The sequence below is a fragment of the Neophocaena asiaeorientalis genome, unplaced genomic scaffold, assembly GCF_003031525.2.
Source record: "Neophocaena asiaeorientalis asiaeorientalis breed wild unplaced genomic scaffold, Neophocaena_asiaeorientalis_V1.1 scaffold59, whole genome shotgun sequence".
Classification (NCBI taxonomy): Eukaryota; Metazoa; Chordata; class Mammalia; order Artiodactyla; family Phocoenidae; genus Neophocaena; species Neophocaena asiaeorientalis.
In genome coordinates, this window is record NW_020174268.1 from 3,718,680 (window position 1) to 3,733,683 (window position 15,004).

The window sequence follows — 15,004 nt, forward strand, 5'->3', positions numbered from 1 at the left end:
CGCGGAGCGGCTGGGCCCGTGAGCCATAGCCGCTGGGCCTGCACATCCGGAGCCTGTGCTCTGCAGCGGGAGAGGCCACAGTGGTGAGAGGCCCACATACCGCAAAAAAAACACAAAAAAACCTTTAGGAGGCAGAGCTGTGCAGACACCTCTAGCCTGATGGCTCCTTTGATTGTACTGATTCAACTCTGGTTTTTAAACATAATGCAAATACTCCATTGGGTTCTTGGGGTAATCTGGGAATTTGATCATGTAAACAGTTGCACAGACTTTGTTTAAGTTCTGGGTTGGGATGACATGGCACACTTTTCCCTATTCCACCAACACTTTTGCCAAGCCTCCCAGTCTGCTTCCAACCCCAGACCTGTGATTCTGGTAGCAACAGTTGTTCCGAGGAAATCAAGTTCTCATACTTCAGGGACTAATTGGCAGAGTTAAGATACAAAGGACAGTTGGGGAGTAAGAATATCTAAAAGGTGGCTGAATTCCACTGTGATTCCAGTGAAGGCATAAATTCATTGTAATAGCAACCTACAAATGTGACCATTTATTGAACACCAATTTTGTGTTAGGTACTATACTAGGTATTTCTCATTTACTTAGTTCAGGGTTTGCTCACTCCTACGGACAAACTTTTACTCACAGTATTTGTCTTCCCTGAGATGACTTTTTCATCAATCTCCTTCACTATTCCTATCTCTTCTGCTTAAATTACCCTCTACATAAAATAATTCCTGTATAATTCCTATGTATCTAATCACTGCAATCATTCTCATTCCCCTTAGTGTTTGTATGTGCTATTCAAGTAGGTTTTTCATATATGTTCAACTATGTTTTCACGTGCCTCACATTAAATTAGGAAGGACTGTACTTCATATGGCTTGAGTAATTTTACATGAATCATGATGTTGATGGATTAGAAATAGTAATGGTTTCCAGTATAGATGAGACGGACCATGATATTCATACTTATGTTCATGATTGAGTTAAAGGGTACTAGGATTAAATTCGCATATTGGTTAGAACGCAATTCTGCTACAATGCACGTTCGGTTAGAATGCTGTTCTAATTCTTGTAATTCATGATTTTACAATCAAAATACCATTCAAACGATTCCTAGTAAGAATGAATGGATGTAGGTACTGCACATCAAGGTAGCTAACATCACAAAAAGAGATACAGCCAGACATTGTGCACCTCCTGTTGGGAGAACACACTATCACAATGAAGTAGTTTTGCCAAAAACGTCAAACCTGAATCTTATAAAGCTTCTGGAATCCAAATATCAAGTTTTAGAAAATACAGAGGACAAAGGAACATGGCAAAGCAATTAGCAAATCCAGACAACAGGAAGCTCTTTTCTTCAATGAAAAAATTGCAAGGAAATAGAGAAAAAGAGAGATGGAGAGAGAATCTACAGATTAAAATAAAAATAAAAGCTATAAACCAATCACAATATATTAGCCTATTTGGATCCTGAACCAAAGAAATAAACTTTTTAAAAAGTTATGATACAATTGGAAATTTAAACACTGCTTGGAAATCTTATGCTAGTAAATAATTATTGTTCATTTTTAGGTATAATTGTACCATTATTTTTTTAAGACCTCTTTTAGAGAGGCATACTGAAATATTTATTGATGATATGGTATCTGAGATTTGCTTCAAAATAATATGGGTAAGATAGAAGGGAGTTGGGGATATAGATGAGAAAAGATTGGCTAAAAAAAAAAAAAAGATTGGCTGTGAGTTTATTGGCTGTGTGATGGGTACATAGGAGTTTACCATACAATTACTCCCACTCATATATGTTTGAACTTTTCCATAATGAAGTAAAAAAATTTTTTCATAATAAAACCATTATGCCAAGGTCCAGGATTCTATAAATAATTCAGCCTATGTATCCTGTATCCCCTATTTTGTTTTCTTTACCTTCACCTACCTTTTTCCATGTGTAGTCATAACCATCCACGTTAACCACTGGCATAACATAGAAATCCATGTGCCTCAGAAGACTGGTAGGCAGATTTTCTTGCCCATGGAAACGAATTACCTACAAATTAAACCAAGTATATTTGATGATATATCTTTTATGTCCTTCTAAACTTAGTCTGTGTCTTCTTCTTTAACTGAGGTATAATTGACATATAATCCTTGAACAACACAGGTTTGAACTGTGTGGGTCCACTTGTATGCAGATTTTTTTCAGATTTTTATAGTACTACATGATCTGCAGCTCATTGAATCCACAGATGCAGAACTGCGGATATGGAGGGCTGACTGTAAAGTTATACATGGATTTTCAAGCGTAGGGAGGGTTGGCACCCCTCACCCCTGCATTGTTCAAGGGTCAACTGTATTAATTTAAGGTGTATAATATAATGATTCAAAATTTGTCTATATAGTGAAGTGATCACCACACTAAGTCTAGTTAATATCCATCTAGTTAACATCCACTAAACTTAGTCTATTTTTTTATTTAAAAAATTTTGAGATGTTTAGAGTGAGGGCTGTTTAGAGTGAGGGCTGAAATATAGCCTATACTCTGTGTGTCAAGCCCTACCTTCATGTGTGGTTGCAGCTGAAATCCCAGAGGAAGGGGTGCCTAGCTTTTAACAGCTTTATTGAGATATAATTCACATGCCAGAAAATTCACCATTTTTAAGTGCACAATTCAGTGGATTTTATATCACAGAGGTATGCAACCATCACCACTCTCTGATTGTAGAATATTTTTATCACCCCGCCGACCAACACCAAAAACCAAAAACCCTTTAGCCATTAGGAATTACCCCCCTTCTCCTTTCTCCTCTTCCTCCAGCCTGGCAACCACTAATCAACTTTCTCTCCGTGGATCTGCCCATTCTGGACATTTCATGTACGTGGAATAATAAAATATATGGCCTTTTGTGTCTGGCTTCTATCACTTAGCATAATGTTTTCAAGATTCATCCATGTTGAATCAGTACTTCATTCCTTTTCATTGCTGAATGGTATTCCATTGTAAGGATATACCACATTTTATTTATCCACTCATAAGTTGATAGATGTTTGGATTGTTTCCACTTTTTGACTTATGAATAATGTTGCTTTGAACATTTGTAAACATACGTGTTCAAGTCTCTTGGCTATACACCTAGGAGTGGAATTGCAGGGTCAAATGGTAACTCTATGCTTAAACTTTTGAGGAACTGCCAAACCATTTTCTAAATTGTCCGCACCATTTTGTGATCCCAACAGCAATGGATGAGAGTTCCAATTTTTCCACACTCTTACCAATATTTGCTATTATCTGTCTTTTTAAAATTTTAGCCATCCTGGTGGGTATGAAGTGGTATCTCATTGTGGTTTTGATTCATATTTCCCTAATGACTAATGATGTTGAGCATCTTTTCATAATGCTTATTGGCTATTTGTATACCTTCTTTGGAGAATTGTCCTTTCAGATATTTTGCCCATTCAAAATTGTCTTTTACTTGTCTTCTTACTGTTTATTTGTAAAAGTTATTTATATATCTTGGATATGAGTCCCCGATCATATATATGATTTGCAAAAATTTTCTGAACGGTTTTCATTTATTATAGAGGTTTACAGTCATTATAATTTTTACTTTTATGGTGTACTCTTTGTCTCATATATGGATTTTTTGATGCCGAGGCCTTCTTCGGGGACAAAATTCCCCATTATGATATATGGGATAATACGATCTTCTCTGTAATGTTGCTTTATGTTCAATTTCTAAGGGTAGAATGTGGCAAAAGATATCTGCATAATTCAAATCAAAAGAAAAAAATTCATTGGGACTCAATTCCAATAATTGCTTCAGTTCTTTCCTTTACTTAGGAAACATACCACAATGGCATACTATTTCTTAATTATGTTCCAGTGTTTAGCACCAGCCAGAAATGCAGAAAGGATAAGACAGACAATCTTTAGTGTAATTTAAATGCTTAAAGTCTTGGTTCTCAAACTTGATATGCATAAAAGTCACCTGAGAAGACTGTGAAGATTGTAGATACCCAAGTCTCACCTCCAGACATTTTAAGTCACGAATTCTAGGATGTGACCTGGGAAAATGCATCTAATAAACAGGCCAGTTGATTCTGACGCAAGTGGTCTTAGGCCACATATTGGGAAACTCTGGCTTAAGAGAATGTGAATACTTACAGAGGCTATGAACCACAAGCAGAAAGCAGGGGAGATCCACTCTCTGGCATGGATTCCACAGTCAATCCACATGGCACTTTTGGCCCTTTGTTCTTTCCTAGAAACCTGCACAGAGAAAATCAAAAAACAGTAATAAGACGCTTCAGGATAATAACTTCCATATATATAGTGCTTCTACTTAATCCTTTTAGCAAATCTATGAAATACGTATTATTCTCTGCATGCCTTTGAGAATTCTCAAGGGAAATTAAAAGCTGGTGTAATTTAAGGATAGTAGCTAAGGTCACATAGCTGGTGAGGGTTGGGACTGAGGTCTGAAGCCAGGACTCGATTTAAAACTCTTTTTTCTTTAACTTTTATTTTTTTTAATGTTTAAAATTTTTTATTGAAGTTGATTTAGTCTTGTGTAAAGCTCTTTTTATTCCCTCACAATCCCCTTGCGATACCAGAGCTGCATGAGGTGGGTGTAGAAGTAGACAGCAGAGAACTAGTGTTTCAGGCCATACCTTCACACTCTAGTTAGAATTAAGTGGTTATGTGTTGGGTACACAGCTTTCTGTGGGAGGGGTGGGACAGAGAAAGGCTTGGGAGAGGAAAGCCAGTGGTCCAAGATAAACTTGGATTCCCTCACCATTTTCCCCGGATGCACACTCTTAATGTCTAGATTATTTCCCTATGTCACCCCAAAATAAGCACACATCTAGCTTCACGCCAATTTATTACCACCAGGTCTGGGGACAGGGGCCTCATTTTGATTTACCATCTGGGGGACTAGTGGAGCTGCCAGCTTTCTGGAATAAGGACTCCCCACCTTTCCTCCATGATAGGCTTTGATGTCTTCAGAAGAATTCTCAAAAACGCCTCCAAACAAAATGAATCATAATTCATTTGCTTTTAAATATTAGTTAGACACACATGTTAGAGTATGGAGGGAAGGGAGAAGAGTGTTGCAAACTCAAACAAATATGTGGGGTTGGAATTCCAAAACAAGAAAAAGAGAGAGTTCGATTTTTAAACTGCCATCTACGCCACTCAGGGAGGTTCTTCTTAACTAACCCGGGGCTCGTGATATCCAATAAGAAGGCAAGTGAGAAAGTCAAATGGCTTTGGCCACAGAGGGTCAAATTGTACAAAGAGGAGAACTACCCAGCTGATTTAATCCATTCAGTGTAAAAGAAATCCTGAGTTGTCTGCACTAGTTGCCTTACTCGACCTTCTGTTTGTGCTGAGCAAATTCTCTTGGTGCCGGTCCTGACTCTGGGAAGATGGAGGAATCCCAGAGACTCACATGATGTGCACATCCTTGGTTGAGTACGATTGGGAGTAACGCATGCAGAAAGCATGGTTCTCCAACATGTACATTAGGTCCCAGAAACACAAGTTCCAAAGAGTACACACAACACGGCTGAAAGTAAATGTCATGGGTGGGTAGGCCATGATTACGTGGATCCAGTCTGGCTGACCAACTCGGCTGCCAAGAGGACCCAATTTTCCTATGTCTGCCTTGAGTGTGCACTGCAAGTTCTTGTCAGAACAGATGAAAACCCAGAAATCCTGAGTCAAAATCTTATCTTTGGATGATCGAAGAGGCCCACCTATCACAATTTAGATAATGTTGGGAAACTATGTATAAATTAAATGTTCCTAAATCGGATGTATTTTTCCAATGATTAAATTGTTTTCCAGAGCTTCTTTTTCATTTATTTTTATTTTTTTTCTTCGGGGGAAAGAGTGGTTAAAAAAACAGAACTGCTGAATTAGAAATTAACAGGCAGGAATTAGTTTAGTTTCACGGCTCCCAATATTCTTCCTGTGGCCACATTCACTGACTTTACTAAGGCCAATTTATTCAACTGAAAATAAAGAACCAGACAGGTGGTGACTGAAGCAAAAGCTATCATATCAGCCCTGCTGCCCCAAATCCCAGCATTGCCCTGGTTCCTATCCTTTCCTAAGTTTCGCTGTTCAACTCTTTCTTTGGTTCTAAAAACTGTATCAATGTCAATATTTGTTCAATCACAGATTCCCCTACTCTTTTTTTTTTTTTGCCTAAGTCAGTTAGTCAGAGGTGGTGGTGTTAATAAAACAGGATTTGAAATTTAATCTAGACCACTCCCCTCATTTTATGAAGGTAGGCATTAAAGCCCAGGAAGGTTAAATGGCTTATCTATGTCACAGAGTTGATACTGTTAGACCAACACTACATTAGTAAAGGAAAAAAATTTAAAGGTAATAACCAATCCCTAAATAGCTGGATATTAAAGTTGAGGAACACTTATAACACACATATTTCCAGAACTCAAAAAAAAAAAATCCAAGTAATAACAAGCACTGCTGGAGAATTAACACATCCCCCAAAGTTGAAAGGTCAACGACTCTTCCCACAACATACCTTTAAAACATAAAGTGGGTACTTCTCGTATGAGGATCCAATGTGGATTTTTTCAACCATATCAGGATACCACTCAGTCATAACTTCTATCCAAGAATAGATCTATCAGAGCAGAAACCAGCAGTCACAGAGCAAGTTCAAAGCATTTTCCTGACAAAGGAAACAGACCACTTCTTCGAGGAAGGGCAATCCCTCGAAAACACTTGTATGTGGAGAGAATGAGGGACTAAAACACTTGGGGTAGGGTGTTTCTTCTGCTGTTTAGAAAAATCAATAAAACTAAAGTTTTGAAAAATATCAAGGTTTAGGGAAAAAGTACTAAGAAACTTACAACAAATTAGGAAAAGATAATCTTCAAAGCAGCGCTCCTTAAGTTATTTTTAAAGGCTCATCACATTGAATCCCTGCCTCTGTGCATGAAATCCTCTTTACCATTCAAGAGTTCATTTCTATACGGAATTAAAAAAAAAATATCCACTTTTCAAGAGTAACCTAAGGAAGTCCTGGGCGCTGTCTTTGAACAGGATAAATCGAGGTGCCATTATTTCTTACTGAAGACCTGTGCACTTACAACAAAATCTGTGAAAGGATGAGAAGCAAAGGGGAAAACAATCTGGAGAAGAAAAATTTCTCTTCTACCCAGGGAAGGAGTTTGATTCTGGACCTCTCTCCTGGGTGGAAGTCTAGTGGTCTGTCATTCTGTCAAGATTATAATAGAAAGAAAAAACAAAAATGTCTGGGTCTGATTTTAGGCTAGTGCCCACCTGAAAGCAGGCATTGAATGATGGAGCCTGGCCACGTTTAATGTAGACTAACTTCTCAGGAGCGAGTTTTAAACTTTTACACCTTCTGCAGTGGGAATGACCAACCCAATGGCCTTATCTCTGGGAACTTTTCTAGAGGTAATTTCAAATAGCAATCCTAGCTGATGGGAATGTGAGCACCGTTTGCCCTTGGATCCTCTTAGAGGAACATAACTAGGGTGAGTGGTATGTGGGAGTGGTTGCCTTGTGCCAAGAGTTCAGATGCTCCTGGAAGGCCTACCTGCTGCCAAGTACCTGTGCTGTCAGTGTCTGAGGTGCCGGAAATTTAACTATCAGGATTTCCTCATTGGGCCTCTGTTTACTGTGTTACTCCTCGAAGGCATGCATACACCTGAGAGAACTACTACATCAAACTATTTTGTGTTACAGCATTGATGGTTCAGTAGATTTCCTCCAACAGGGAGGCTGTATAATATAAAGGCAGCTTTACGGAAAACTTTATTCATTTCACAATCTGTGGTAATGATGGTCACATCCTTTGAATAACTCTCTTCTTTTGCCATTTAAGTGATGTTTTTCAGTCATTTGTTTTTCTCCCCTGCAGGGGATTACTTAAAATTTCCTAGTGAGAGTCAATGACAAAAGAAACCCCTCTTGCCCCTCAAGTGAACGTGTGGTGAGGACTGAAGGAGAGATCAGTGTTGAAGGGGAAGAAAGGACTTGGCAGAATTTCCAGGGAGCAAGATTGCCATGGTTCCTACAAACCTCTTAGAAAGGATTGGGCGTGGGAGCGAGGAGAGGTCCAAACTGTTTTCTGGAACGTCACTGTAATGAAATGAATTGTGTCCCCCCTCAAATTCATATGTTGAAGCCTTAACCTCCAGTACCTTAGAATGTAACTGCATTTGGAGATAGGGCCTTTAAAGAGGTAACTAAGTTGAAATGAGGCTGTTGATATGGACCCTAATCCAACCTGACTGGTGTTCTTATAAGAAGTGGAGATTAGAATGGACAGAGAGCCGCCAGGGATGTGCACACACAGAGAAATGGCCGTGTGAGGACACAGCAAGGAGGTAGCCATCTGCAGGTCAAGGAGAGAGGCCTCAGAAGAAACCAGCCCTGCTGACACCTTGACCTTGGACTTCCAGCCTCCAGAACTGTGAGAGAGTGAAATTCTGTTGTTTAAGCCACTCAGTATATGTCACTTTGTTATGACCGACTAATACAGTGTACGGCAAACTAATACTTTTTTCCTCCCGTGTCTTTCCAACTCTTTCCTGGGGTGAGGGCAAGAAAAAAACAAGCCCTTTGAACAAAGTATTTAAAATCTACCAGAAAAAAAATTTTTTTTAATGTTCATATCCTTTATTTATTTATTTAGGCTACACCATGTGGCTTGTAGGATCTTAGTTCTGCAACCAGGGATTGAGTGTGGGTCCTCGGCAGTGAAAGCACAGAGTCCTAACCACTGGACTGCCAGGGAATTCCCAGAAAAATGTTTTTAAATACCTCTGTATAAGGCATTCCACTCTTCCCACCAAACCCAACACAGCACTGACATAGTTAGGTTCTCCATTTGCAAATTGTGCCTACCCAGCCTCTCCACTCTGGACGTCAAGTTTGCTGATGCAGGGCTGATGTAGGAGGCTGGAGGGAGGTGGTCTAGGTGGAATAGACAGAGGCAAGGTAGGAGAGAGAAAGGAGAGGGTTGCAATTTTAAGATCCCCGTCAACCAGCCAGGTACCTCGATTCTAGAAGCACACTGAGTTCTGGTTTAACTAACTGGAAAAGAACAGATGCTTTTGAAGATCCAATAGAAAACTTTCTTATTACTTAAGCCTTAGATGTCTTAAAAATATGGATATGGTTCTTAACAGTTTCTGGGCACCTAGCCAAAGATGATAAAAAATACTTGTATTAAGGAATATAGCAGCATACTCCTATGAAAGAATAGAAGGTATCAAGGGATTTGTACTACTTGGAGTATATTATATTGAAAAGAAAGTGCTCCAAGGGGCTCAGCTAACAAATATGGGGAAATCGCTCTTAGAGTATGATGTGAAAGCTTACTGAGGCCTATTGAACACTGATATCTTGCTTAGGTTCCCTCTAGAAAAATCGGGACCTATAAGTACTAATAGGAAAAAAACCCAATTTCTTAAATATTAAAACACAGGCATTATCAACATTATTATTATTACTATTATTACTTAAATAGGTTCTTTCTGAGAGGAATAAAATGCACTTAAATACTTTATTGTGTACTAAATATAAGTGAATAAATTCCTTTAATTCAGCGAGATAATATGGCGATTATTCCGTAAGAGTACAATTAGGATAATGGTCTAAGGAGACATGATTAATTGGACTGTTAATTTTTCTGTGGCAGTTTCAATAAAAAGGCCCTATTTTTAATTTCCTGTTGTTCCTTAGAATGCAGTGTTACTCCTAACAGAGATACTCTTAGCTATGGACAAACAGGCTGCTTAGAGGCAATTTCCAAAATACGATGCAATCTTCCCAGGGAAGATATCTACAAAAGGATGAATTACTTCTGTATAATCAACCTCATTGTGATTTTTTTTTCCACCCTCTTCCACCAATTTTGATTCTCTAATAATTTCCCATGGCTGAAATGGCAAAGCTCGTTAAACAAAAATAGGAATTTTCAAGAGAAACGTGACAGCTTACCTCATTTAGTGAGTGATACTGTTCATAGTAGGAGGAGGAGGCCCGGGGGCTGATGCTGTCATTGGAAGTCTGCTGCCGGATAAGATCTTCCACGTTTTCCAACAAGACCCTGGGTTATGAAACAGGGCATGAGCTGGTTGCCAAAGAGGGCTCTGATTTTCCTGCATGGCCCATTGCAGGCACAACAGGTGAGCAAGGGGGAAAAGTCACTAAGAAATCTAACAAGCACAAGGTGAAAACACCACCAGCTAACATTATGATGAGCTGAAATACACAAGCCCTCTGGGTAGAGCCTCATGGGCATTGGAGGGATAGTGGCTCCTATGGGGTATGTTTTCAGGGCCTCCAAAATCTCACCCCTTCTCCAACATTATGAACATTTCTCGACTGTGACTCATTAGTGTGTTTTATGTGAACATACAGGTTAATGGACAATGTTCTTCAATCCAGAGGAACAACGTATTATTCTGTTTTCAGTTAAGGACCGAGGAGAAGCAGAAAGCCTTCTCTTTTTATTTTTCCCTGTGAGTCGCTGACCTACACCAGATGCATGTATAGGTATATATATGCATGTATAGGTTCTGCATGGCCAAAGTTGGTCAAATCTCTAGAGAAATAAGAGCACAGGAACAGGGAAGGTACAGGAAGGTGATCTCATTTAATTTCTCTTGCAAAGGATCACACAGTTAACTAGGCACAAACATCTTAATTAAGACAGACTGAAGCCATTCTGTTACCTGGGATGAACAATTGAAAGTTAGCAGTCATTCTAATAAAGCTTTCTTTACGTTTACTTAGGTCGGGGGTAAAAGCCAAGGCTTTGACATCAGAAAGGTCTGAGTATGACTCCTAGCTCTGCCACGTTCCAGCTGGCTGACCTTGAGAAATTCCTTTGAAAATTTTTTTCATACACACAATGAGGATAGTATTTACCTCACAGGATTAAATAAGGATTAAATGATACAATGTATAGAAAGGCTCAGCACCTTTCCAGGAAGGCAGAAAACACCAATAACATATTATTAATAATAATCATAGTGTATTATCCAAAGGTTGCCCATTGATACACAGAAGAGAGCACGGCCTCCAGGAAGTGACAGGGCAGCAGAGGGACACTGGCACTTGGGCAATGGATACAGAAAGGAGATGTGGACAGGAGACTCCAAAAGGAAGAAGGCATGGACTCTGAACAGAAATCATACCTAATGCAAATTTTAGTTTAGGGCCAGACATTCCAGAATGTTCACTGACCTTGTGAAGGAAGCAAAATCTCCTTCAGCAGCTGCTTTTTCAAGAGATACCACAAAGCCTACTAAAGTAAATGACAATTTTGCTCCCCGCGTCCAGGCACAGAGTAGAGGAACTATAAGAAGGAAGCAACTGGGAGGAATGGTAAGAGGCTCCTCAGATCGTTGAGTCTCACAGTGCTTTGCAGATAAGGGACCAAGGTCATGAGAGGTAAACCACTTGTCCAGGGTCACAGAGCTAGCCCCTTGGGCTTCATCACCAATCCGTTCCAGAGATTTCCATGTTGCCATGTTTAATGTAAGTATTTTTCCAGGAAGCAATGACACCATCCACTAGTAAAATGCATCATAGGTGCTTAGAATAGCTGCTCAGTAAATATGGAATCATGCCTCTACCTGAACGGAATTCTGCTCTCATTTAAATGGGCTTTCACGTTGCTTACATCAGACGCATTCACAAAAAAATGGACTTCTTTGCTCTTTGTAATAAATTCAGCTGTTACTGGCTGCCAGAGGACAATCTGCAGTTTCAAGGGGGAAAATTGATAAAAACAAAGACAGTTTTTCACATCATTCTCGTCTGTAGCTAAAGCCATAAAAGGGTTTTTATAAGGGAAATAAAAAAGACATTCCTGGTGACTGGTCCCCATTTACACATGTGGTAGTGTAAGCATTTATTTTACAGGGGGCTAGTTTTATTCTTTTCTGTAACCCCAGTAGCTAAAGAGGGCCTGGAACTTACTAGGTACTCAATAAATATTTGGCGAGGCAATGAACTAATGAATGAATTCATGAATGAATATATTTATGGCCCAACTGTAGAACTGGATGTGTATGTCACATGTTTAAAGAAAAATGAAAGTCTGTCTAGAAAGCTGATGAAATGTTGCTTTTCTTTAATAAAAATTCCATATCCTTGATACTATTAGGCCTTTTCTTTAATCTAATTGCCTTTGGGAAATGTCTTCCCATACATAATATTTACTTTTTTTTTTCTATTTTACTGGGCTTTTTTAAAGCACTTTCACACGCATTGCCTTTGATCATTATAACAACATTTTGCCATAAACCAAGCAGGTGTTATTATTTTCATTGTTCAGATAAAGAAATTAAGGCTCGAAGCTAAGTCGCCTAAAATCACACACCAAGAAGTGGCAGAACCAGATCTAAGTCCTGAATCTCAGATGCTTCCTCTGGCAGTATTTCCTCTGTCCACGGTATGGTGGCTGTGAGGACGCGCCGGGCAGCTCTTCTGTTGGGAGGGGCTTAGTTCACTAACCTTCCCCACCGTTGTCCCTCTTGATTCCCCCCTGGCTTCTCCAGGGCTGCAGCCAGCCAGTGACAGAGCACTGTGGGTGTATTATTACAGCCCCGTTCCTGCTAGATTATGGTCTCCTCTTACAGATGTCTTTGGCTTAAGGATTTATCATGGTCCAGGCAAACCTTCATTGGGACTGCCCTGTGGTCTAGAGGTTGTCCACACACAACCCTCCTTTCTGCACACATGTCAGAGCTGCTTGATGGTCTGGGGGTACTCCCTGCCACCTCCAGCTCCCTCCTCTTCATCCTTCACAAGCAGCCCCCATAACAAGTCTCACATATCTCTAATATAGTTTTGACCTCTGCTTCTCAGAGAGCCCTAACCCAACAACCATGGAGCCATCAATATTCTATCAGGATATTTTGTAATGTATCAGTTTTCTATTTTCTGGGGAGTTGAGTCCCAGGCATGAAAATTTTAATAAATTTTCCTTTGTGTTTTTGATGCTTACACCTTGGTTAAGTATTATCGCTTTTTAAACAAAGATCTATTGGATTTCTGTTACTGTAGCATCTTTGTAAGTACCCCCCCCCCTTTTATTCTTCGGTGCTGAAACCCAGGAATGAACCAGTAAGTTCACACTTTCAATGCCTAGGTACTGTCATGTAATTTGCTGAAAAGCCAATAGCATAAATGAAGAAAGTTTGATTTAGGGAACCAGTAAAATCATGTGATTATGGGAAGGAGGAGAAGGGTACAAGGAGAGGGGTTTATACCAGCTGTATATAAGTCAGACGACATATAGGAGAGAACATGGTACACCAGACTTGTATAAAATATAAACAATAAGAAGATAAATGAGGGGGAAGTTACCTCGTATGTTGTAGTAGTATTCTGCAGAATTTGAACTTGCCTGGAGGTTCTAGGAAGAGCAGATAAAACCTGGCCACTGGGGGAAAAAATAAAACAGGAGTTTGATCTTAAACAAAAAGTGAAAATAAGATAAATTATATTGGGAGGGGCTCCTAGGAAACTGTAGAAAGGAAACAAAATGTTGAAAGAAAAGAGGATCTCACCACAGATTTTAAAATAACCTTAGATTTTGCTTCCAGTCAAGATGGAGAAACAGGGACCAAGTTTACCCTCCTGCTTGAAACAAATAAAATACTGGACAATGTATATAAAACAATGTCACTCAAGAAATTGAATATCTGTAATATGACGAAACACTGTATCCTGGATTGGGTCTTGGAACAGAATCGTGGAAAAACTGGTGTCATCTATAGAAAGCCTGCAGTTTTGTTAAGAGTAGTGTACCAATGTTGGTTTCTTAGTTTTGACAAATATACCATGATAATATAAAATGCTAACAACGGGTGAAACTGGGTGCACGGTATAGAGAAACTCTCTGTAATATCTTTGCAACTTTTCTGTAAATCTAAAAATACTTCAAATAAAATTTTATTTAAAAAATAAAACAAAATCATGTACTGAGAACTCCAGAAGCACAAAAGGTTATGATAATTTCTGCTTGTCATTATGAGCAAAGGCTTCATGGAAGAGGTAACTGGGTAAGTAAGCAGTGTAATGGCAGACTGGCAGGAGACAAAAGGGCACTGTTGGGGAAACGGCAAGCCGTTTATTTTTGCCAAGTGTAGGATTTAGGTATTTAGGGCAAGAGAAGAATGGTAGCCAAACAGAAGTGAGTTTGGAAAGTTATGTTAGTTCTCCCCTAGAGAAGTTTTCCAATGCATGCTGAGAAATTTGGCCTTTATCTAGCAGGCAATTAGGAGTTAAGAAAGTCACATCATTTGACTTGTGATTTACAAGAATAATTTTGATGCCAGCGTGGAGGATGGTTTATTTTGGAAAGCCTGATCAAAAGATTCTAAACTCTGGAAATAAGCCTATGGAGACTTGATTATCAAAAAAGAGAAAGAGGAGCTCCCAGAAACAATAGATTCAGAGATTTGGTGCCAATCATTGGTACAGTTAAGTGTAAACTATTCAACTAGTGATAAATGACATATGTCCAAGGATATGTATCACAAGATGATTCATAGTAACAATAACTGGGAACCACATGAGCGCTTGTCAGTAACAGAATTGTTGAATGTTGGTGATGTCTCCACATTCTAGAATGTTTTGTAGCCATTATAAAGAAAGAGTTAGTTAAAATAGTTAACTTGGGGGAGATTTATGTGAGGCATTAAGAGAAAGAAGCAAGAAGTGAGTGGAGAATTGTAAGAAATATTATCCCATTTTTGTAAAAAAATAAGTTAGAAAGAAAAAGGAAACTTATAAGTGTTAAAAGCAGGAGAAAAGAGCTTCATCCATGAGAGAGCAGACAGCAGAAGCAAGAAGAACTACAATCCTGCAGCCTGTGGAACAAAAACCACATTCACAGAAAGATAGACAAGATGAAAAAGCAGAGGGCTATGGACCAGAGGGAGGAACAAGATAAAACCCCAGAAAAACAAC

General features: G+C 39.1%; 1 protein-coding gene across 1 annotated transcript in view; it reads right to left on the reverse strand.

Annotated features, from left to right (window-relative positions):
- CPB2 (carboxypeptidase B2) overlaps positions 1 to 15,004 on the reverse strand; it is a 38,381-nt gene that overhangs the window by 12,019 nt on the left and 11,358 nt on the right. The window contains exons 2-7 of the mRNA XM_024755570.1: positions 13,397 to 13,472; positions 11,659 to 11,783; positions 10,016 to 10,124; positions 6,561 to 6,662; positions 4,169 to 4,273; positions 1,943 to 2,053 (exon numbers count right to left, since the gene is read on the reverse strand). Of these exons, the coding sequence (XP_024611338.1) occupies positions 1,943 to 2,053; positions 4,169 to 4,273; positions 6,561 to 6,662; positions 10,016 to 10,124; positions 11,659 to 11,783; positions 13,397 to 13,472 (628 nt within the window). The remainder of the gene's footprint in view (positions 1 to 1,942; positions 2,054 to 4,168; positions 4,274 to 6,560; positions 6,663 to 10,015; positions 10,125 to 11,658; positions 11,784 to 13,396; positions 13,473 to 15,004) is intronic.